Genomic DNA, 23040 nt, shown 5'->3' with positions numbered 1-23040 from the left:
AGCGATCAGATTGTTTAATATGCAAATTGAAGAGCTGCTGGATAAAAAGCTTAATAACTCAAAAACCACAAATAATAAAAAATGAAAACAAATTGTAAATTGTCTCAAAAAAACAATCTCTACATCATACTAAAAGTTATCTCAAAGGTGAACAACCCTTTTAATAATCCCACTGCTCAGTCTACCCTAGCTTCCCCATAATACTCTGGCTCACCCACCCCCCTTGTCTAGTTTAAACACTCCTCCACAAGCACCAGGAAGACAGCAAACTATTCAGTTGTAGCGATCTGGAAAACAAATTACCCACCCAACAAATTGCTTTTCTAATAATTGAATCCCCTGTAACCACAGTCCATTTTGGCCTAGCTATGCTCTCCTCCCCACCACTAGAAAAAACTGGTCACATTCCCATTTTTTCACACAATCTAATGAATCTGTTGGGATGTATAAACCTCGGGCCATCCTCCCTTTTCCTTTTGCCCACACTAGACTTTCTATCTATCACCCAGCAAACTGGCTCATCATCCTGCTGCTGTTCTGTTCCCCCCAAACTATCTGACCTCGCTACTGAGCAAGAGACTCCTCTCCAGATTTTCAATCAACTGCAGTGTTGCAATTTGTTGCTCTAGAGCAGGGGTCAGCAACCTTTACTATCAAAAGAGCCATTTTGCCCCCTCTTCCACTAAAGAAAAATTGTTTGGAGCCGCAAAACATAAAAAAAGATTATAAACTTTTAAAAGTTTTAACCTTTTTTTCAATTTTAACAATTACAACAACAGAATACAACAAACAGAAGTGCAGTGTGTATGTGTAGGCCTACTTTGAAATAAATTAAACACTAAATAGCCCTATTAAATGTGTTCTCTTCTGATTAATGTAAATTCTGTTACTGAAGTTCAATGCTGATCTTCCCTCTATTGTCTTGAGTTTGTGACCGCGGTAAGGACCATGATGAATCATCTTGCTGCAGCTCGGTCTTGCCTGTCACTCCTGGGACGTCTATACAGCCCTCGCACCTGCTAGCGGCTTCCTGAGTATGCGACTGCGGTAAGATAACCGTTAACTTACCCTGGTCACACAATCAAGCAGCCGCCAGCAGGTGTGAGGACTGTATAGCCGACCTGATAGGCAAAGCCGCAAGACCGAGCCGCAGCAAGCAGGATGAAGAGCCGCACGAGGCTCCGGAGTCTCAGGTTGCCTACCACTGCTCTAGAGCTCTAAAGTGGCATTTGCTCAAAACTGCCACAGAGGTAAGCAGTTTGTAACTCTTGTTACACAAGAGGAAACTTCGGGCGACTTCGGAAATTGAAGCGCGCTAGTGTATTAGCGCAGGCGATTCTTCATTCAAGCAGACGGAAGGCAGTTCGGGAGATTGTCGCCCCGCAGAAGAGGCGATTAGTCGCCAGGCGACTAAATCTCCTGAATCTGCCCGTCTGCCCCAACCCTTAAGCAGCTTCTGGTAAGCTTGCTGTAAACACAAAAGTACACCAAACTTTGCTATTTAACAAGCTGTCAAACATTAAACTAAAGTAGTTAACTAAACAAACCTTTATCCAAAAAGAACAGTTAATATGAAATACTTATCCTATTTGTTGATGTCATTGCTCAGTTGCTCTCGCCAACAAAAAAATCTCCATCTTCAACTCATTTTTAATAAATGTACAGTGCACTGGTAGAGTGCTTTATTGGAATAAAAACAAGGCAGTGGTTAGTGATCCTGGAAGCAATAGGAATATTCCTAGTTAAAGGCAAAGGTAATGTGAACATGAATGGGGGGGGGGGCTAACAACAGTAAGAACACTTTGTAGTCATTTTTTAATTACACCAACATACCCCAGCCTGCCCACACATTTTCAGGAGCTAGAGATTATAGATCATTCACATCAGTCCCTGCTTCAGAGGAGCTTTTTATTTGAGGACCCTATCACATTCACAGAAAGTATGGACAATTTTTTTTTTTATCAAGAGCCAAATAACCTGCCTTTTTGGAGTATGTAAGAAAATTACCCCAGGAAAAGTCACAGACACAGAGAAAACACACAAACTCCTTGCATACAGTGCCTAAACAAGAAGTGGATTTAGGACCCAGTATTGCAACCAATATATCTAAATACAGTAAGTGGATACTGTGTGGGTCAACAAGTGATTGCTTAGGACTACAAAAAGAAGTTCCAGGAGTTCATATACAAGCAAAATGGACAATTGCTTAGAGACTTTATGCTTAGCAAATAAGGTTTTACATATAGTGTGCATTTATAATTATACCAGCTATGATTACTCTGGTGATCTCAGGTTATTCACCAGCCACGATTAGAAAAATTCTTTGCAAATAATTTAAGATGTAAATATTATTGATTTACTCAGTAAGTCACTAAATGCCCTTTCAGTGTCCTGCAAACTGTCTTTTCACAAATTGAAAAGTTGTGTGGATGTTAAGAACTGCCATTCAGTGGCAGATGCAGACAAACAAGTTGCCAACCTTCAGCGATCTAAATTAAGGTATTTATTGCTAATCATTCTTACATGTCAGCCCACATTTGCAGCTTGCAAGTGGTTATAGGGTTTGTAGACAAAACCATCAAATGATTCAATTTGAGGAAAGTTACCATAAAGCAGCACAGTTTGGTTAGTTTTTTGCAGTAAGTCATTCTTTATTAAAACACCTTAATAATACAGTTGGCTGGAGGATTATGTTCTTCGTTAGGAGCATTAAGATGACAATTACTAAAGAACCTTTGAGGTCTTTAAATTATATTTGCATTATTTCCGGGAGACTGCAAAGTGCTTGCAGAGAAGGGAATTTCAAAACTAGAAGATGAAAGGTCCGATTTTCCCCATAGAGCCCATGTCAACTACACACTTAAAGTAAGTGCCCATTTTCAGGTAGAGACCACAAATCATTTTATTGTTGTAATGACAGAACCAGAAGATTGAGTGTCCATCTAACAGGTTTCCTATTAACTACAGGAAATGTCTCTTGATCCAGTTGTAACATTCCGGTTATCACATTAATGTTAAAGGGCACCAGACCCAAGACATACACCACTGTTCAAACCAATGTAGACAGTAATATCCATGGACGAGAAGAAAACAACACATTGTGTTTTTTTTTCTTTTCTTCAACAGAAGCAGAAAGACTTAATGTGCATACTGGCAAGTGACACTTAAAATTGGTAGAAAGGAAGTGGTAATGAGGTAAGAAAAAAGTTTCTTCCAACAAAGTATGCCAAGAGTAACTGTTCGCATAAACCGCCAAGGAAGACAGACCCTATTGTAGTCACTCGAGTACTTTCTGCCCATAATCCAATGAAGTAGTACAATATCCTTCAGCCTGCCAGCACTGCTCATTCATGTTGCTCATCATGACTTGAACTTGGGGGTCGACTTCGTATCTGACTGCGCAATTGTTCTATTAGCTCTGGATTTTCCTGTTGCATCTGCTGAGCAAACTGTTGTCCTCTAAAAATAAAAAAAACACATATTGGTTTAAAATTATTCTTACAACCTGCTTAAAGTTGCCATATGATCTTATGATTTGGTATTCATTCTTCCTTAAAACAACTTAAAAATAAAAATGTTCACTATATGTACATTGAGAAAAGAACAATGAAGCTGGAAAGAGGATGCAGGGTTGTATAATATTTGTAGTATAAATGCTTCGATATTTAGAAGGCCGTAAATAAAAACAACATTTAAAACTATACTTAGAAAGATCTGCTTACTTGGCAAGATCCCTAAACAAGCAGAACAATAATTAAAGTGGCATATACAAGGATGGTGGGTTGATGCAGCCCTTGTCTGATGGGACTTTTAAACATGGTTAATAGTTATCTGTCCAGGGATCCCAAGGTCAATAGCCATCTGTCTATTGTGCTTTAGCTTCAAAGCCACATACATTTTAGCATTATCCATTGTGGTTCTACTACATTTCCAATCTAAAATTGGTAGTGTATCTACACTTCACTGTTCCTAGGTGCACAGTACGTGATGCACATAGGCACTAGCACCCTACACCATTGGGTGGCTTAATGTGCATGCACTGTATCCTGGAGAAGGCAGTGGAGGACTATGCTGGCATAATAAGGAAGGTAAGTTAAAATTATGGCAGGGCTCAGCATGCTAGCTGTGTTCAGGGGTACAACTCCATGTAATACTGAACAATGTCATAAGCTGACAGAATTAACATCAGACATACGCTTGTATAAGACCGGCCAAGTCATTTGGAGGATTGTTTCCCACAGCTGCAGCTCCAGCCATGGGTGCATGGCCACTAGAGATCATTCCTGACATTCTGAAAAAAATTATAATTAGAACACAATATTTTCAGGATATAAATTGCTCTGTGGTTATAAAATTGCATCTGCATTTTTCTACTTTACAAACTACTAGATGTGTCGTTAATTAAAGGATACCAAGTACAAAGCTTCATCATATTGTGATGTGTGCTTCCTTCGAAGTGTGACGCTAGCATATCCGAATGTCCAGATCTTATTGAAGATATAATAAAGTTTTGTTTGTGCTAGAGTTTACCATCACCATTAAAAATATTTGCCAAAGCTGGTTTGATAACTCATGATTAGTGGTTCAGGCAGAACCTGTCAGTGTACATTGGAGCAGATTAGACACTTTAAGGTAGAAACATTTGCAAATGAAAAATGACTAGACTGTTCATAATGGCACAGGAACCTTTCAAGACACATTAGGGATAATATACAATTGAACAGAGTTAACAACAACAAAAAAAGGATATTGCAGCTCCACTGTATATTCCTCACTTCACAAGCAGGGGGTGTGTTACTTTTGTAAATGTGTTCCACAGCACCATAAAAAGTCAGCACTGAACCTTTAGAAGTTAGTGTGTGCCTTGCACTGAATCTTTAGTACAATAAATGGGTTTAACACTGAAACTGATAAAGATAGGAGCAAACGTTCATCATTTACTATTGTTTGCTAAAGAATGTGGCCTAGCATTAGTAATTAGCAAGTGAGTGGAGTGAAGTTTCTATGGATTCTAAATCAGGAGTCACCTACCAACATTACTTCACAATATAGTACCTTCCTTCTTCCTGCTTAACTGCCTGTCTTTACCTAACTTTTATTTTGTCTGCTGTTAGGTATTGATTATCTAAAACAAATGAGAAAACCCATTACATTCTCAAGCTGAGTATATATGGATTGACTTTGGGGTGTATTAAAATACCCCTTATGCAATCTTCTCAATTGTAGTGCCTTATTAATGAAAATCTGAAAATTTTCAGTAAAATAGTCCAACCAAATCCGCATGGATTTTTTTTCCCTTATTTATCAATACATTTTTCCAAAAATTTCCTGTGCAAAAAAAAACTCGAACCATACCATTTTTTTCAGATTTGATGCCCTAAAGCTCTGATTTTAAAACCACAAAATCTTCAGATTATTGCCTAAACCCTGCACAGATCAGGATATCTTGGTGACTTCTCCCATTGACTTCTACAAGAACTCGGCAGGTCTGAGTTAGAGTACTTTTTTTATTCTGACTTTTACCACCCTCAGGGTTTAATACATTTCCACTAAAAATTCAGATTTATACAAAAAAAAAACTTTGGTAAATAACCCTTAGGGGCACATTTACTTAGCTTGAGTGAAGGATTCAAATAAAAAATACTTTGAATTTCGAAGTTTTTCTTGGCTACTTCGACCTTGACTTGGAATCGAACGATTCGAACTAAAAATCGTTCGACTATTCGACCATTCGATAGTACTGTCTCTTTAAAAAAAACTTCGACCACCTACTTCACCACCTAAAACCTACCGAGCACCAATGTTAGTCTATGGGGAAGGTCCCCATAGGCTTTCCTAGCAATTGCTGATCGAAGAAAAATCGTTCGATTGATGGATTAGGGCAAGATTAAAAGATATTACAAGACATCTTAAGTCAATCGAACGAGTTTTCCTTCGATCGTTCGATCGAACAAATTGCGGTAAATCCTTCGACTTCAATATTCGAAGTCGAAGGATTTAACTTCGATGGTCGAATATCGAGGGTTGATTAACCCTCGATATTCGACCCATAGTAAATGTGCCCCCTTAGTGTCTACATTGCTGTAGCTGTATTGTCTAATTCTGGAAAGTATAAAGACTTTAAATATAACGTGATGAAACTTACAGTTGCTGAACTTGGGGGTTATGCATGAGATTTGAAGCCTAAAGTGAAAACACAAAAAAATGAAAATGCTGTAAGTTTTACATGCATAAAACTTTTTTTTTATATATAGATATATAGACAGAAAGCGAGAGAGTTTACTAAAATTAAAACATGAATAGGACGATTGGTTCTACTCCAGTAAGTATTAATTACATCTCAGTTGGGACGAAGTACAAGGTACTGTTATATTATAACAGAGAAAAAGGAAGTCAATTATAAAAAAAAATTTATTATTTTATTTAAATGGAGTCTATGGGCAATGTATCTTCCAGTAATTTGGAGCTTTCTACAAAACAGGTGTCTGGATAACGTTTCCCATACCAGTACTTGCATAAACCACATTGCTTCCATATAACTTCCCTATTCTTAAAGAAAATACAGATAAGAACACTAAAAAGATGATACTTACCATACTCATAAAGCCTGGGTTATTGAGCAAGCCAGCTAAATCCAAACCTCCAGGAGGAGCCATCTAGGAAAAATTCAGAATCCTGTTAGATTGCTAACAAAGATAGAACTCCCCCCCACACCACAGGGTAAGCTAAGAATACCCACTGGGCTGGGCAACTCTTTCATTTTCTGTTCTGCAATCTTTAAGTTCGATTTGTAGGTTTCATTTTCTGGGTCCAGCACAAGGGCTTGTTTGTAAAATCCTACAGATTCTGCGTGTTTATTCAAGCTTGAAAGTGCTAGTCTGAAAACATGAAAAGATAATTATTCAACAGCATTTTTTCCTTAATTTTAAGATGAAATAACGAACAGGAACATACCCCATTCTGCCATATGCTTTGCTGTAACTGGGGTCAATTGAAATAGCCTCTTCACAGTCCCTCACAGCTCCAGCATAGTTGCCCAGTTTGCTGTAAGCTGCAGCCCTGTGTAAAAAAACAAAAAGCAATATATAAAGTACATGATTAATATGGTTTTATTTTGCAAATATTACAGTTACAGGACATGAAATGAAATCAGGATCTTTTACTTGAAAGTGACAGAGATCAATTTAATGTTACTAATAAAAAAATAAATGTAATATGTAAAGTCTATATAGATGTGGAGTTCTCAGTTATATTTCTTGTTTGTACATACATACCTATTGCAGTAATATACGGCATTTCTTGGGTTCAGTTCAAGAGCTTTTGTGTAGTATGTTACAGCACTTTCAAAATTTTCTACCTTCATTTGCTCATTGCCTAAGAAAAGTAAAACAAGATTCTACTCAAATAATGATACATACATCCAAAAGTTACTACGGCCACAGATAAAAGCTTCAGCAAATAAATTAATACGACTACAGTAATTCTTAAATTACAACTGCATAACTATTTCTTTTAATGAAGTAATGTAAAGTTTGCAAACTCTTATTCTACAGCTATATGCCAGGTTCAATTACTATATAAGTTGTTTTAGGTTTTACAATTGTTTTTGGTTTATGCAGTTTAAATTTGATTTTGGTTTTGGTTTTTGCAGTTTAAATGTGATTTTGTTTTAGAATTACCAAAGGATGTGGTTTATATTTTTGTGCTTTGGCAGTGATATAATGCCTTGAATGTTGTGTACTTAACTTCTTGCAGTCAATATGAAAAATATATTAGGAAAGTGCCTTAAAATTATTAACATATAATATACTGTTAGCATGCACTAGTAAAAGCTGCGTGTTTGCTTCAGAAACAATACTATAGTTTATATAAATAAGCTGCTATGTAGCCATGGGGCCAGCCATTCAAGCTGAAAAAAAAAGGAAAGGCACAGCTTAAATAGCAGATAAACAGATAAGTGCTGTCCAATACAATGGTGTTTTATCTGTTATCTGCTATGTAACCTGTGGCTTTTCTGCTTTTTCCAGCTTGAATGGCTTCCCCATGGCTACACAGCAGCTTGTCTATCTAAACTATATTAGTGTTTATGAAGCAAGCACAACAGTTTTAACAGTTTATAGCAACAGTTTATTACATTTTATTTACTTTGATACACTTTCAGTTTTAAGCGTTACTGTTCCTTTAAAAACAGGAGTCAGAGATACAATAAACCAAGGAGTCAGAGATTTATGTACTGGCTCCAGTGCCCTGGTTGCAAGGAATCAGACTGAATGATTTACTGCCACAAGTATTTTCTTATCCTAAAAAAATATAAAAACAATGAATTTTACCAATATGCCACTGTTTCTCAGGTATAAATAATACACGTTTTGATTAACCTTACAGCCAAGAACCAAATAGGAGGGACAATTTGAGATATCTTGCAGTATATCAAATGTGACATCTAACCTTCTGTCTTCAAACTTTCAGCTTCAGCTACATCCTCATCAGAAGGGGAGGCTAGCCCAGAATTTGCTTGCGGAGTATCCTGAATTTGGTGGTTGGGGGGGGGGGGGATGGAGACAAAAATAATGAGTTGTATAATAATGCTTTAAGTTACCATTTCCCTAAAATACTTAGGTATGTACTAGGTAGCAAACATCAGCTTTTTCCAATTGCCAGGTTTACCGTATATACTCGTGTATAAGCCGACCCGCGTATAAGCCGAGGTACCTAATTTTACCTATGAAACCCAGAAAAACATATTGACTCGCGTATAAGCCTAGACACAACTCAGAAAAGTCTCAGAAATATCAAACAGTCGGTTTAATGTTAAAAATCAAGCCATGATGCTTAAAACATTAATTCATAAAAACAAGCACAAGTTTAAAAAAAAATGTAATTGATTGGCCAGGCAGCAGCTAGTCGTACCCATCTCATAACAAAGGGAACAAACATCCCAACAGATCCACTCAATAGCCACATATATAAATAAAATACAGGTGCTAAGAGCAGCAGTGATAGATAGATAGATGATAGATATGGGGCTAGCCAGGATAGTACAGTATGTAGTAGACAGTAGGAAGACAAAAAGTTAGGGGCCACAGGGAAACAGTAGAAGGCATGTTCCCCAGCGACTCTACCCCTAACCATACAGAGTGGCTGCTTCCCCCAGTTACCGTAAGTAGAAGGCGTCGTCAGGAGGTGTCAGGCCCCGTCATGTGTAGCGACAGGGGGTGCCGGCTTTACTTCTAGCCCCCAACCAACTCAACTGCACACACAACATTCCACCACCGGGCCCAAGGCGGCTTAGAGGGAGGCGGGGGAGCCATTTTTACTTCCCAACCATCTCTCCTGAAAGTTTTTTTTACACGCGATCGATGCCGGCTCCCCTGCACTGCGAGGGAGAATAAAGAGCGACTGCGCCAAGATAGAAGGAAAGCACCGAATGTAAAGCCTACCTGGCCGCAAGCAAATCCGGGCGTAAGGAAGGTCCAGCGTAGAAATTCAAATCCCGTAATATCGGATCCCTCACCTCCCTCTCCCATAGCGCATCAGGACTCTGTGACTGACGATCGCCGCCCGGAGCAGGTCCAGGAGCTCCGGGCGGCGCGTCCTTCCCTGCCGGCGTCGCTCCCAAAATGGCGGCGCCCATGGCCGCCACGTGGGTAGCGGCGCCGGCGCCTCTACCCACGTGGCGGCCATGGGCGCCGCCATTTTGGAAGGACGCCGGCAGGGAAGGACGCGCCGCCCGGAGCTCCTGGACCTGCTCCGGGCGGCGATCGTCAGTCACAGAGTCCTGATGCGCTATGGGAGAGGGAGGTGAGGGATCCGGTGAGGGATTGGCGTATGACCCGCGTATAAGCCGAGGTCGAGTTTTTCAGCACATTTTGGGTGCTGAAAAACTCGGCTTATACGCGAGTATATACGGTAAGTTACAGTTTTGCAGTTCATAATACAGTGAGAAAGCTCAGAATGATCATTTCACATGCCTTCTATCAAAAGTCCTCATTACATTAATGAGCTTGTATAAAAAGATGAAAAATGATAAGTAGACTTTTACATGGGTAGAACTACATGTTTCTAAAAGTGTGCAGTTTCAGTAAAAACACTTTCCCCCCTAAAACATACGGTCCAGTTCATACCATACAATAACAAACTACAAAACAGGACTACCTGAAATGTGGCTTCTGTAAATATCTCTTGGAGAGTCTGTGGGACAGCCAAACTACTATCTTCAATGGAAACCTCAAAGGCTGTCTCCAGGCACTGAATGGCAACTGTAAGATTTAAATAAACATTGAGTTTCCATCCACCAGTTACAGACACAAATACATAACAAGTAATGCAATAGTCCCAACATTCAGTCACCAGAGAAAAGGCAATATAGCCTTTGTGGGGGCCCTTTTGCCTAGAAGTTGTATTAAAGCTTACGTTAACTTTACTTTTAAAACTACCATTCCTCTCTCTCTATCTCTCTCTCTCTACATGGAGGAAAGTCAGTTGTTTTGTTAGATTTTGCTTGTGCTGGAAACAGTTATTTGAGCTAGCTCAAATACTCTACTAGAAAAGGGAGTGCATCCTAAAAGATATATTAGATCTGTCAACCAAAATCTGACACCCAATACCACCTGCATGAAGAGATGCACATGCTCAGAGAGGGAGAGTTAAGATAAACTTGATTATTTCAGAAACAGAACATCATTTTTAATTGATTATATTGAGAAAGCATGCAGAAGCTTATACTATTTTTTCATTTTTGCAATAATTCCCTTTAAACTTCAATATTAGAAAAACACTTAAAAAGGCAGAGAAAGGGCAATATAGCCTTTGTGGGGGCCCTTTTGCCTAGAAGTTGTATTAAAGCTTACGTTAACTTTACTTTTAAAACTACCATTCCTCTCTCTCTATCTCTCTCTCTCTACATGGAGGAAAGTCAGTTGTTTTGTTAGATTTTGCTTGTGCTGGAAACAGTTATTTGAGCTAGCTCAAATACTCTACTAGAAAAGGGAGTGCATCCTAAAAGATATATTAGATCTGTCAACCAAAATCTGACACCCAATACCACCTGCATGAAGAGATGCACATGCTCAGAGAGGGAGAGTTAAGATAAACTTGATTATTTCAGAAACAGAACATCATTTTTAATTTATTATATTGAGAAAGCATGCAGAAGCTTATACTATTTTTTCATTTTTGCAATAATTCCCTTTAAACTTCAATATTAGAAAAACACTTAAAAATTAAAAATAGAAAGCAGGAAGGTCCTTATTTCTGGTGTACTATCTGAACTTGAAAAGTTCAGTTATCTTGTATTTTTTCATTGTAATTTAAATAATTTTTTCACTATTCTATCTATTTACGTTTCTCATAGTCTGAAAATAAAATTAAAACCACCGGGGGGGGGGGGGAATAAGATTAGGGAAATGACAGTTTACATTAAGGGCTGTTCCATAACTCAAACAGATATGAAAATTTGTTGCCAGGCATCAGTCAAGTAAAAATATCAATTAGGTTTGAACAATTAAGTATGAAACAATTTATTTAGGTTTAGAGATCTGCACTTAGAACCACTTGACAAACACTCCCATAAGGGTTCTAGTTTAGACACATTTTTGAACCTGCTTTCATTAACTGTGATCTTAATAAAACAAATTGGGTAATTTCCATTTTCAAACAAAACAAAGTTTACGGTGTGGTTTACCTGCCTTCTAATATAGATAAGAAACCAGAAAGCAGACTGTGCGGTATTAAGATGTAGTTCATCTTACAACTAAGTGCTAGTGTGATGTAGACATCTCTGCAATAAGTCTTCATTTTATCTCTTTTTGCCATTTAATTCAGATTTTTGTTCTCAGGCTTCAAATTTCCCACTACAGATATGTGACCTGTTATCCAGAATGCTCGGGACATGGGGTTTTCCGGATAACGTGTCTTTCCGTAATTTAGATCTTCATACCTTATGTCTACTAGAAAATCATTTAAAAATCAAAGGGGTTGTTCACCTTCAAATCACTTTTTTCAATTCAGTAGTTTTTTGATTGTTCCCCAGAAATAAAGACTTTTTTCAATTACTTTACATTATTTATTTTTTACTGTTTTTCCAAAATCTAAGTTTAAAGTTGAATGTTCGTGTCTCTGGTGTTTGAGTCTGACAGCTCAGTAATTCAGGCGCAGGGTCTAAACTATTACAATTTTGCAACAATGAGTTGATACATTTCTCAGAAGCATCTCTGGAGTATTAGCAACTATTGTATCAATTCAGCTGCCTGTAATGAAACCCAGAGATTCTGCTCAGCAGGGACAAAGATAAGAAATGTATCAACTAAATGTATCAATTTAGAACAGTTTACAGGATCGGCGACCCCCCCTCCCAGAGCTACTTTAGAAGGTGAAAAATGACACTTTACACTTCAATATTATAAAAACAGTCACGCATAGAAAATAGAAAGTCATTGGAAAAAGTTGTTATTACTGGTGATCTATCTGAAAACTACTAGTTGTTTGAAGGTGAACCACCCCTTTAAATAACCCCAATAGGGTGGTTGTGCTGACAATAAGGATTAATTATATCTTAGTTTGGAGCAAATACAAGGTACTGGTTTATTATTACAGAGAAAAATTAAATCATTTTAAAAAATTTGGATCATTTGATTATAATGGAGTCTATGGGAGACGGGCTTTCCATAATTCGGATCTTTTTGGATAACGAGTTTCTGGATAACAGATCCCATACCTGCATTTGGTTGCTATGGTTTAATTACCCTAGCAACCAGCAGGCAGTTTGGGCAATCAAGAGAAGAGGACCAGAAAAAAAACTATAATTTAAAAATACAAAGAATAAAACTATGCCCTCGCAGTCAAGCTATTTTTCCTAGGGCCAGTGACCTTCAACAACCAGATAGCATATTTTAGTTGAAGGCTGAACATTTTTACACTAAATTGAAAAAAATGCATCCATGAAGCACATAAAATGTATCTTTTCATTTACCTTATACACTTCTATACATAAAAACCCTTAATATAATTTTTCTCTTAACCCTCCATATGCATGATGGGAAGAATTTAGATACAGAAGAACTCTCTTTTAAACCTCAAGATTTTGTTTTTCCAGAACTGATGGCATTTTTTTGAGGTCCAATACAGGCAAGCTGCGTTCTTTTCCCTGGATGTTAGCCTATCCAGGAATTTACACCAGTTTGACACTACCCTCTTGGAAAATTAAAATCAAAAATTGTACTGTACTATAATACATTGAAAAGTACTGCTCTCTAACCTTTGGACCACCATCTGCTGCTAAATTTGCTTTCTAATATCTGTTTGTATTGGATATTATTTGTTACATATTTAAGATATGTAATGAAAAGAAAAGGGATTTGGGCTTATAACCAAAAGTCCAGAATAGTTCCTACAATAAACAAACAAAAAGATAGAATAGGAAATAACAAGCAGACCTTCCAGACTCTCCTGTGCATCAGAGGAAAGCCCACCATTGCGTAACTGATCATGTAAATACCGAATGATCGAAAAAGCTAAGCGTTTCTTGTCAGCCATTGGATTTGTAAATACTTCACGTCACAAGGTCAGATTCTGAAAATGAACTGGCATTAAAACATAAAAAAGATGTCAGTGAATATTGATTTTTAAATTGGATAGAAAAAAATATTTCTCCAAGTTCCAACCCAGAATCTTTGCCACTTTCTCATTTAGTATAGATGTAGAGCAGGCTCTAGTGTGACCTAGAAGTTTATTAACATGAAACGTACAAGGCTAATTCTGTGTAAATAAACATTTACTTGATTTTACAATTTTGGAAGACTGCTCTTTGAGTGCCTGCTCTACAGCTGTACAGTTTGATTAGCTCACCTAGCTGAAGGTTTAGGGCAGCACACCTGGGTCACTTCCACTATGTAATGAGTTTTCAACTCATTTAGCACATATTCAGAGGTATATATGGCTTGGTCAATCTCAATTCATACATCTAGAGCCACACCATTTCCATTTCCCAGTATTGCCAAATAGTAATGAAGGTTTTATAGTTCCAAAGGTGGACTTTAGCTAAAATATCCAATATACTTATCACTTTATCAAAGCAGTTTAAGAAGCTGATTTAGGAAAGAATGGAAGTCATTTACCAAAACTAGGCAAATTTGCACCTGGGCATTAAAGGAGAAGGAAAGTAATTTTATACTTGGGGTGTCAAAAGTTAGGCACACCTGGCTGGTGCTCCTGTCAGCAGAAAACTGCACCAGGATGGAGTTCTTCAAGCGAGCACAACGGCGCAATCTTCTTCCTGCTTCTTCTTTCAGCTCACAGCTTCACAAGTGCAGTAGAGCAAAAGGCTGAAGTTAAACGAAAAAGCCAGCTATTTCTTTCAACCAGGGAAATTTGAAAAGAGAAGAAACAGGAAGAGGATAGCTCCGCGGTGCTCGCTGGATGGACCCGGGCCAGTGTAGTTTTCTACTGATAATAGCACTGGCCCAGAGTGTCAGCTAAGTAAACACAATCACTTAGAGGTGCCAACATTTTGGCACCCCCAAGCAGGGCAGCCATCAGGGGGGAGAGTTGTAGGGGGCCCCGAGGGTAAGGGCGGCCCTGCCACGCCACACTTACTTGATTAGCCGGGCCCCCCAGCTGCTGACTTCGGGAAGGCATGGACGTTTAAGGGGCCCTGGCCACCAATTTTCTCATAATGTGGGGGGGGGGCCTGGCCACCAATTTTTCTTTTCTCATGTGGGGTCCTAGCCACCAATATTTTTTAATGGGGGGGCCCTGGCCACAAATGTTTTTTTATGGGGGGCCCTGACCACCAATATCTTTTTATTTTTTATTAACATATGGGAACCCTAGCGACCAATATTTTTTTTGTTTTTTTTACTGTGTGGTGGGGGGCGGACCTGTGGGGGTGGGGAGGGCGGACCTGTAGGTGGGGCTTGCGGTGGGTGCAGCCCAGGGGGCCAGGAAATTTTGTCGTATGGGGCCCTGCGATTTCTGATGGCGGTCCTGCCCCCAAGTATAAAATGACTTTCGTTCTTCTTTAAACCCTGGCAACCAATCTTTTCTTTCTTTCTATTTTGTTGCTATGGGTTACTGCCCAGGTGCAAATTTGCCCAGGGTTGATAAATGAGCCTCTGACCCCTGAGTTGCATCAGTGGTTGATCACATTAAGTCATTGCCCATTTTAAACGCAGTGGTGCTCAGAAATGTTAATATAATGCAACTACAAATGGATGTAGATACGCCAATAACGCTGTCGTAGGCACATACAGCAATCTGTAGTTCAGCAATGACTGAAGGACACCCCTGACCTAACAAAAGTCACCTCCCGCACTTCTCAGAAGTATTAGTACAAATTCGTGTAAATAAACTAAAAAACAGGTTCTGGACCACCGCGGCACCTGGTCCCTGACACTAGTTATATAAATCTATGAGCCTCTCTATTCCGCTCCCTGACTTCCTTAGTGAACAATTCACTAAAACCAAAGTGTTCCCTAGCACTTCCTGGTCTGTTCTATGTCGGTTACTTCATGTTACCACAAAGTACCTGCATCAGCCCTCCCGTGCACAAAGCCCCCCAAAAATCCCTCTGACCCAGTCTTACCAGACACCACTACTCACATGCGAAAGCCCGGAACCGGATTCGGAATCAGCTGTCAGCTGTCATACCGGAAGTGGCGTCAGTAGCCAGCTTGGTGTTGATTCAATGCCTCTGAGAGTCCGTGCATTTCTGCGTTCTCCTTTCTAGAATGGTGGTTTCGGTTCAGAATCAAATGAACATGCCCCTGGTAGATAGCGTCTGTGAGTGATAGGCGGAACCGGAGATGAGGGTGCATTAGAAGTATATGGGTATGTCTGTGTATTGAGGAAGATCTACAATAATAGTAACCTTCAAATGAGTTGGGAGTATTATTATAGTATTGTCACTGTACGATAAGGTAATGACACAACTATATAACAACAATAGGGCAGTATATTTAATGGCATCCCCGCGAAAATGTGGTGCTTTGCAGTTCTGCTGATTTTTAAAGCTTTTGTGTTCTTATTTCTTTTCTCCCGTGCTCTAAACTCTAACAACATTTTATGCAAGTGCTGGTATTATATGGTTTCTGTGGTATTTACACCGTTCTTATACAGGTATTTGCATATTTCTACACGGATGTTTTCGGCGCACGCAATATAACACTGACGACAAACCATATGCGATGGAAATAAGGTAAGGGATAGAAATGTCGGATGAAGCCACAGCGTTGATCCGACACGACTGTCGGATGTGCAGCGTCTGCATCTGACAGTCGTGTCGCGTCAGATTAGCGCTGCGACTTCATCCGACAATGTATTCACTTACCTAATTTCCGTCGCATGTCATTTGTCGCCGGCGTTTTGTCGCAGCACGCCAAAAATGTCCATGTAGTCCTAACCTAAGAGCATATATCAAAAAGAGCAGACTAAGGGGTATATTTATCAAAAAGTGAAGCTAGAGATCGCCTCAGTCCTCTATTGTGAAATTCAACCACTCTCCATTCATTTCTATGGGGTTTTGAAAGGCGTATTTATCAAAGGATGAACTTTCACCCATTGATAAATCCTTTTTTTTTTAAAAAAAATCCCAAAGAAATGAATGGAGAGTGGCGGAATTTCACTCTAGAGGACTGTGGCGATCTCTAACTTCACTCTTTGATAAATATACCCCACAGAGTGGGTGGTGGTTGTCACTGAAAATAACTAATATCTGTATGCTTTCAAATAGTGATGCGTGAGTAAGGAAAAATCTCAACCTTCACAAAACCTTAACCCGACCCTATCCCACAGCAACTTTAGGACCATCGCCTGCATCTTCCAGCTCTGTGTGCTACTTCTGCACATGCATCTGATTCCAAGACAGGGAATTGTTGGAAGCAAAGGAGGAGTGTACTTCTCTAGTCTGACTCACACCCAACCAGAACCCACAATGTTCTTCCAAATTTGAACCTGTCTGACCAGCGGGTCAACTCGCACATCACTACAGTCAAGTACTGAATTTTATCACACTGCCCATCAACTTCTGCACTGAATAAGCTTTACAGTTTTTCCCAGCACTCATGCAGTCGCAGTGCTTAATAGGCTTGTTCATGCCCGAAAGAGGGTAGGAGGCAGAGATGGTACATGCCTGGCACCCCCCCAGCTTGCACCTTAGGCACGTGCCTACTCTGCCTACCCCTTGTTCCAGCTCTGACAGTAGACGAAGCCAAATAGAACTGTTGGCACACGCCACTTGGTTAAAACTAATAACCAATTCCACTTCTCTGTAAAGAGATTATATTATGGAAAGTACACAATTCCTTGCCACTTTGCTAGTATCTAGCTGCATATAGAAGTATATAGTATGTTTGAGTTAGTCTTTATTTAAATTTAATTAATATTTCTGACATTTATTACTTTTGTGTTTTATTCATAAACTTCAGCATATTCCACAGTACTGTCATGTAACTTTTATTTTTATGTGTAGGTTCTGACATACCATGAGGCATTTCCATTTCTACTTGAGTCCTTCAAGTAAAGCCTTCATAAATCCTCCAGCCTGTCATCTGTGACCTTCTTTATATGCAAGAAAATAGCCAATCCTCAGGATGAATCTCATTTTTGCCAAGTTGCTCTGCTTGCTGGCAATACTAGTGCTGATGATGTTGGGGTCACTTATACCTGTAAAGATAACAGAGGCGGATTTTGATAAAGCTTCTCGTTCCCGGAAAATCCTTGCACTGTCTAATTCGTTTGCTGGCGGGGTGTTCTTGGCTACCTGCTTTAATGCATTGCTTCCTGCAGTGAGAGAAAAGGTATTGGAGAATATTAATACCTGTTTTTACTACTTTTATAAAAAGATAATACAGAAAGACGTATTGTTGATGCTGAAATCAACATTTGTATGCCTGAAACATATTTTCTTATTTTCTATTGCAGAAAACAAAAATAAATTGTATTGGCATAAAAACAAAAATTGTTTATTCTGGTAAACAGGCAGGAAGTGTAAAGATTGACAGCATTTATAGCTGTTCTGTCAGTGCTGTTATTTCTGCTATTTATATTATATGTCTCACAGGCAGTCTCCAGCTTTTCAACTGCCAGAAGTTCATAAACATTCAGAACACTCCTTCTCAAGGATGGCTGAGCTTGGGGCTTCTAGATAGCCTCTTCTACAGTTAGGGCTCTTACACATGGGTGTTTTTTTTAGTGTGTTTGAGTTTGAGCACATGCAAATGCATCAGCTAATTAATTCCATTGTATTGTGCTCATTTGCCCTACTGAATTTTATGAACCCTATTGGTACCAAGCAAAACTTACTGCTTACCAGTCACCTGGACTTAGGGATGCACCGAATCCACTATTTTGGATTTGGCCAAACCCCCGAATACTGCGTGAAAGATTCGGCTGAATACCGAACCAAATCCGAATCCTAATTTGCATATGCAAATTAGGTGTGGGAAGGGGAAAACATTTGTTACTTCCCGATTTGCGATTTCCCTCCCTGCCCCTAATTTGCATATGCAAATTAGGATTCGGTTCAGCCGAGCAGAAGGATTCGGAAGGAATCCGAATCCTGCTGAAAAAGGCCGAATCCTGAATTCGGTGCATCCCTACCTGGAATGTAATCATATTCCAGCGAAAAAATATTTGTGTGCCACCTCCACTGCATGTACGACCCACATCCCTCTCCCCATGTTTATATTTGGCAGTTCATAAAAGCACTATTCAGGTTTAAGTTTTTAAAAGATCTTACTATAGTTACACTCACACACACCCCCTCCCTATACGCTTTATAGGAGCCACCATGTTACATAGTTACATAGTTAAATTGGGTTGAAAAAAGACAAGTCCATCAAGTTCAACCTCTCCAAATGAAAACCCAGCATCCATACACACACCCCTCCCTACTTTTAATTAAATTCTATATACCCATACCTATACTAACTATAGAGCTCCGTATCACAATAGCCTTTGATATTATGTCTGTCCAAAAAATCATCCAAGCCATTCTTAAAGGCATTAACTGAATCAGCCATCACACCATCACCCGGCAGTGCATTCCACAACCTCACTGTCCTGACTGTGAAGAACCCTCTACGTTGCTTCAAATGAAAGTTCTTTTCTTCTAGTCTAAAGGGGTGGCCTCTGGTCCGATGATCCTCTTTATGGGTAAAAAGGTCCCCTGCCATTTGTCTATAATGTCCTCTAATGTACTTGCAAAGTGTAATCATGTCCCCTCGCAAGCGCCTTTTTTCCAGAGAAAACAACCCCAACCTTGACAGTCTACCCTCATAATTTAAGTCTTCCGTCCCTCTAACCAGTTTAGTTGCACGTCTCTGCACTCTCTCCAGCTCATTTATATCCCTCTTAAGGACTGGAGTCCAAAACTGCACTGCATACTCCAGATGAGGCCTTACCAGGGACCTATAAAGAGGCATAATTATGTTTTCATCCCTTGAGTTAATGCCCTTTTTTATGCAAGACAGAACTTTATTTTCTTTAGTAGCCACAGAATGACACTGCCCAGAATTAGACAACGTGTTATCTACAAAGACCCCTAGATCTTTCTCATTTAAGGAAACTCCCAACACACTGCCATTTAGTGTATAACTTGCATTTATATTATTTTTGCCAAAGTGCATAACCTTGCATTTATCAACATTGAACCTCATTTTCCAGTTTGCTGCCCAGTTTTCCAGTTTAGACAAATCACTCTGCAAAGTGGCAGCATCCTGCATGGAACCTATAGTTCTGCACAATTTAGTATCATCTGCAAAAATAGAAACAGTACTTTCAATGCCCACCTCCAGGTCATTAATAAACAAGTTGAAAAGCAAGGGACCTAGTACAGAGCCCTGCGGTACTCCACTAACAACACTGGTCCAATTAGAAAATGTTCCATTTACCACCACTCTTTGTAGTCTATCTTTTAGCCAGTTCTCTATCCAGGTACAAATACTATGTTCCAGGCCAACATTCCTTAATTTAACCAGTAACCTTTTGTCTGGCACTGTATCAAATGCTTTAGCAAAGTCTAAGTAAATCACCTCCACTGCCATCCCAGAATCGAGGTCTCTACTTACATTCTCATAAAAAGAAATTAAGTTAGTCTGGCAAGATCTATTACACATAAAACCATGCTGGCACAAACTCATAGTATTATGATTTGCTATGAAGTCCAGTATCTTATCCTTTATTAACCCTTGAAAAGCTTTCCTACCACTGACCTCAGACTAACTGGCCTATAGTTTTGAGGCTGAGAACTGGATCCTTTTTTGAATAGAGGCACCACATTAGCAATTCGCCAGTCTCTCGGCACTATGCCAGATCTCAATGAATCCTGAAAAATTAAGTAAAGAGGTTTGGCAATCACAGAGCTAAGCTCGCTAATTACCCTGGGATGAATACCATCTGGCCCTGGGCCTTTGTTAATCTTAACATGTTCTAGTCTCTTTTGAATTTCTTCATGTGTGAACCATGCATCATTAGTTGTATTACTAGAATTGGGACTGTTAAGAAGGAAACCTTCACTTACTGGTTCCTCATTTGTGTAGACAGATGAAAAATAAGAGTTCAGAATCTGCGCTTTTATTTTGTTTTCATCAACCAGCTGACCCCCCTCTGATAGTAAGGGTCCCACCCCTTCCTGCTTCATTTTTTTACTATTAACATATTTAAAAAATAATGGATTTTGGATTTGGATTTTTTTTACTGCTTGCTGCAATAACCTTTTCTATAGCAATTTTAGCTTGCCTTATAGCTTCTTTGCATGATTTATTGGCCTCCTTGTACCTTATAAATGTTTCGGCTGTACCAGCTAACTTGAAAACCTTAAAAGCACGTCTTTTCTTACCCACCTCAACCAAATGTTGTAAAATGCTAATAACAAATCATTTTATGTCTTACAGTTTTTTGATCTTTTTAAAATGGGAAACATTTCTACAGATTACCCCTTGGCAGAGACTATTATGGTTGTTGGGTTCTTTCTCACAGTTTTTGTGGAGCAGACTGTTTTGACATTTCGTAAGGAGAAACCTTCTTTTATTGACATGGAGACATTTAATGCTGGATCAGATATTGGAAGCGACTCTGAATTGGAAAGCCCTTTTATATCAGCCAACCATGGTCATAATCTGTATGAAGAAGGTCATAGCCATCACTCTCACAGCCTTAACATTAAAGAACTATCTAGCTCAAGTCCTGTCCGGCTCTTCAGTTTAGTGTTTGCTTTGTCTGCTCACTCTGTCTTTGAAGGGCTTGCTCTAGGCTTACAGGAGGATGGGAACAAGCTTCTTAGTCTTTTCATTGGTGTTGTTATTCATGAAACGTTGGTGGCTGTGGCACTTGGTGTCAGCATGGCAAAAGTAAACATCCACCTGAAAGATGCAGTTAAAATGGCAGTCTTGGTGAGCACAATGATCCCTATTGGTATAGTACTTGGAATGGCAATAGCGAGTGCTCAAAACATGGCCAGCAGCATTGCTTCAGCTCTTTTGCAAGGCATTGCTGGAGGCACCTTTCTCTTTGTTACCTTCTTTGAAATTTTGGTTAAGGAACTGGAGGAAAAAAATGATAGGTTGCTGAAAGTGCTCTTCTTGGTTTTAGGATACACTGTTTTAGCAGTGCTTGTCTTATTTAAATGGTAATACAGATGCATATGTATGTTAGATGTTTGTATAATGGATAACATGCCATGTACTGTTAATTATAAAGTTATTAGAAGTATCCAAGCAGTTCCATCACAATATAAATGCAGGAGTGTTTTTGTTGTTGACAGGTTATGGAACTGTGAGATGACTTGTAATATCATGCTCAATTTTAGTAGGGATACATTTTCCATTATAAATCTAAGGTGTGACAATATTTGCAGTTTAGTTGTCTCAAATATATAATATTAAAGAGCAGAAGTGCTAAGCTATAGATGATTAGGAGCTTCCAGCTATTTAACTACCAGCATCCAGCACCTTATCATAGACAAAGGCTGAAGGTTAGCTGCCCTCTTTTTCCCTCTCCCATTCTCTATCTCTCTCTCCCAGCAACAATAGCAGGAGACTGAATGCTGCAGCTAAAGAGTGGGTTACTTACTGTTTACACATTTTAATAGTAAAGTCATTCAATGCATAAGCTAATTCAGATGAATAATAATTTATACAAATCTATAAAGTGGGTGGATGGCTGCTGGGATACTGCAGGTTACAACTTAGTAGTGAGGAGCACCTTCCTAATACTTTACTAGCTTTCTTTATATGAGGGCACAATGTAAGGTTGAGGGTGCAAAATGGGGACAGCCAAGCCAGATAAGAGTTTCTATTGGAAACGTTGGTTAGAGGGCTGACTTCTGCCTTTTTCTTTTAACCGTCTGCTTTTTCTGTTATTTTCCAAGGTTGGTTTTGGTTAGGGTATTGGTGAACTACCATCAAAATTATTACTGCTAAGGGCACATATTTCCACTGGCAAAATAACGGCATACATTCCAGGACTTTCTGAAGTCCACTTCTGTGGCCACAGATTTTCAATGACAACAACCAGTGTTACTATGGGCCCACAGTTATCTGCATCTGTAAAAGCATTGTCAGGTACAGTAATGACCATGCAAAGAGCTGCTGTTGGTGCTGCTTTCACAGCCTGGCCAGAGCAGTGCCAGTCTTTTTTTAAGTTATAAACAGCCCCTCCTGACCTCAGCACATGCTGTTTTTAATGACATAATTTACAAGAGGTGCATAGTAAAGTACCGATCTTGTTGATTTTCCTCCCTAAAATAGTTAAATGAAATTTATTGTAAGGTCAGAATTTTTTAATTTCAATATTATTTGTGTTGAAATGAGTTATAAGATGCCATATTTATTGCTATGGTTAAAGGAAATGGAAAGGGTTACTCACCAGGAGGGTGCCAGTTTGTTACTCTCCCGACCTCTTCCTTGGCAGGATATATATATATATATATATATATATATATATATATATATATATATATAGTTAACAATGACAAAACAGAGACAGGATAGTAACTCTTTCTTCTTTTTATTTTAAAAATTCATAAAAAGACTCTAAACCACCCTT

At 39.1% G+C, this 23040-nt stretch overlaps 2 protein-coding genes across 6 annotated transcripts; one reads left to right on the top strand and one right to left on the bottom strand.

The window, feature by feature from the left end:
• Positions 1 to 2626: 2626 nt before the first annotated feature.
• On the bottom strand, positions 2627 to 15736 carry sgta.S (small glutamine rich tetratricopeptide repeat co-chaperone alpha S homeolog). 3 transcript variants are annotated; one of them, XM_041574688.1, is made up of 11 exons: positions 15598 to 15736; positions 13434 to 13580; positions 10156 to 10259; positions 8449 to 8527; positions 7275 to 7374; positions 6955 to 7059; positions 6740 to 6878; positions 6594 to 6656; positions 6146 to 6183; positions 4196 to 4291; positions 2627 to 3459 (listed from the first exon to the last, which is right to left on the bottom strand). In XM_041574688.1, the coding sequence occupies exons 2-11, from the start codon at positions 13531 to 13533 to the stop codon at positions 3345 to 3347; spliced, it is 939 nt and encodes a 312-aa protein (XP_041430622.1). In that variant the 5' UTR covers positions 13534 to 13580; positions 15598 to 15736; the 3' UTR covers positions 2627 to 3344. The 3 variants fall into 3 exon arrangements, with proteins under 3 accessions (XP_041430622.1, NP_001084568.1, XP_041430627.1); NM_001091099.1 differs by lacking the exon at positions 15598 to 15736 and adding an exon at positions 15581 to 15593; XM_041574693.1 differs by lacking the exon at positions 15598 to 15736 and adding an exon at positions 15524 to 15553.
• On the top strand, positions 15688 to 22093 carry slc39a3.S (solute carrier family 39 member 3 S homeolog). Of its 3 annotated transcripts, none has more exons than XM_018243598.2 (3): positions 15688 to 15825; positions 17465 to 17792; positions 20889 to 22093. In XM_018243598.2, exons 2-3 carry the CDS (start codon positions 17586 to 17588, stop codon positions 21624 to 21626), a joined length of 945 nt encoding a protein of 314 aa, XP_018099087.1. In that variant the 5' UTR covers positions 15688 to 15825; positions 17465 to 17585; the 3' UTR covers positions 21627 to 22093. The 3 variants fall into 3 exon arrangements, with proteins under 3 accessions (XP_018099087.1, XP_018099088.1, XP_041435830.1); XM_018243599.2 differs by having other exon boundaries at positions 15782 to 15914; XM_041579896.1 differs by lacking the exon at positions 15688 to 15825 and adding an exon at positions 16612 to 16983.
• Positions 22094 to 23040: the final 947 nt, after the last annotated feature.

This window comes from Xenopus laevis, chromosome 1S, assembly GCF_017654675.1.
Source record: "Xenopus laevis strain J_2021 chromosome 1S, Xenopus_laevis_v10.1, whole genome shotgun sequence".
NCBI lineage: Eukaryota > Metazoa > Chordata > Amphibia > Anura > Pipidae > Xenopus > Xenopus laevis.
This window is presented reverse-complemented; position numbering and strand designations above follow the sequence as displayed.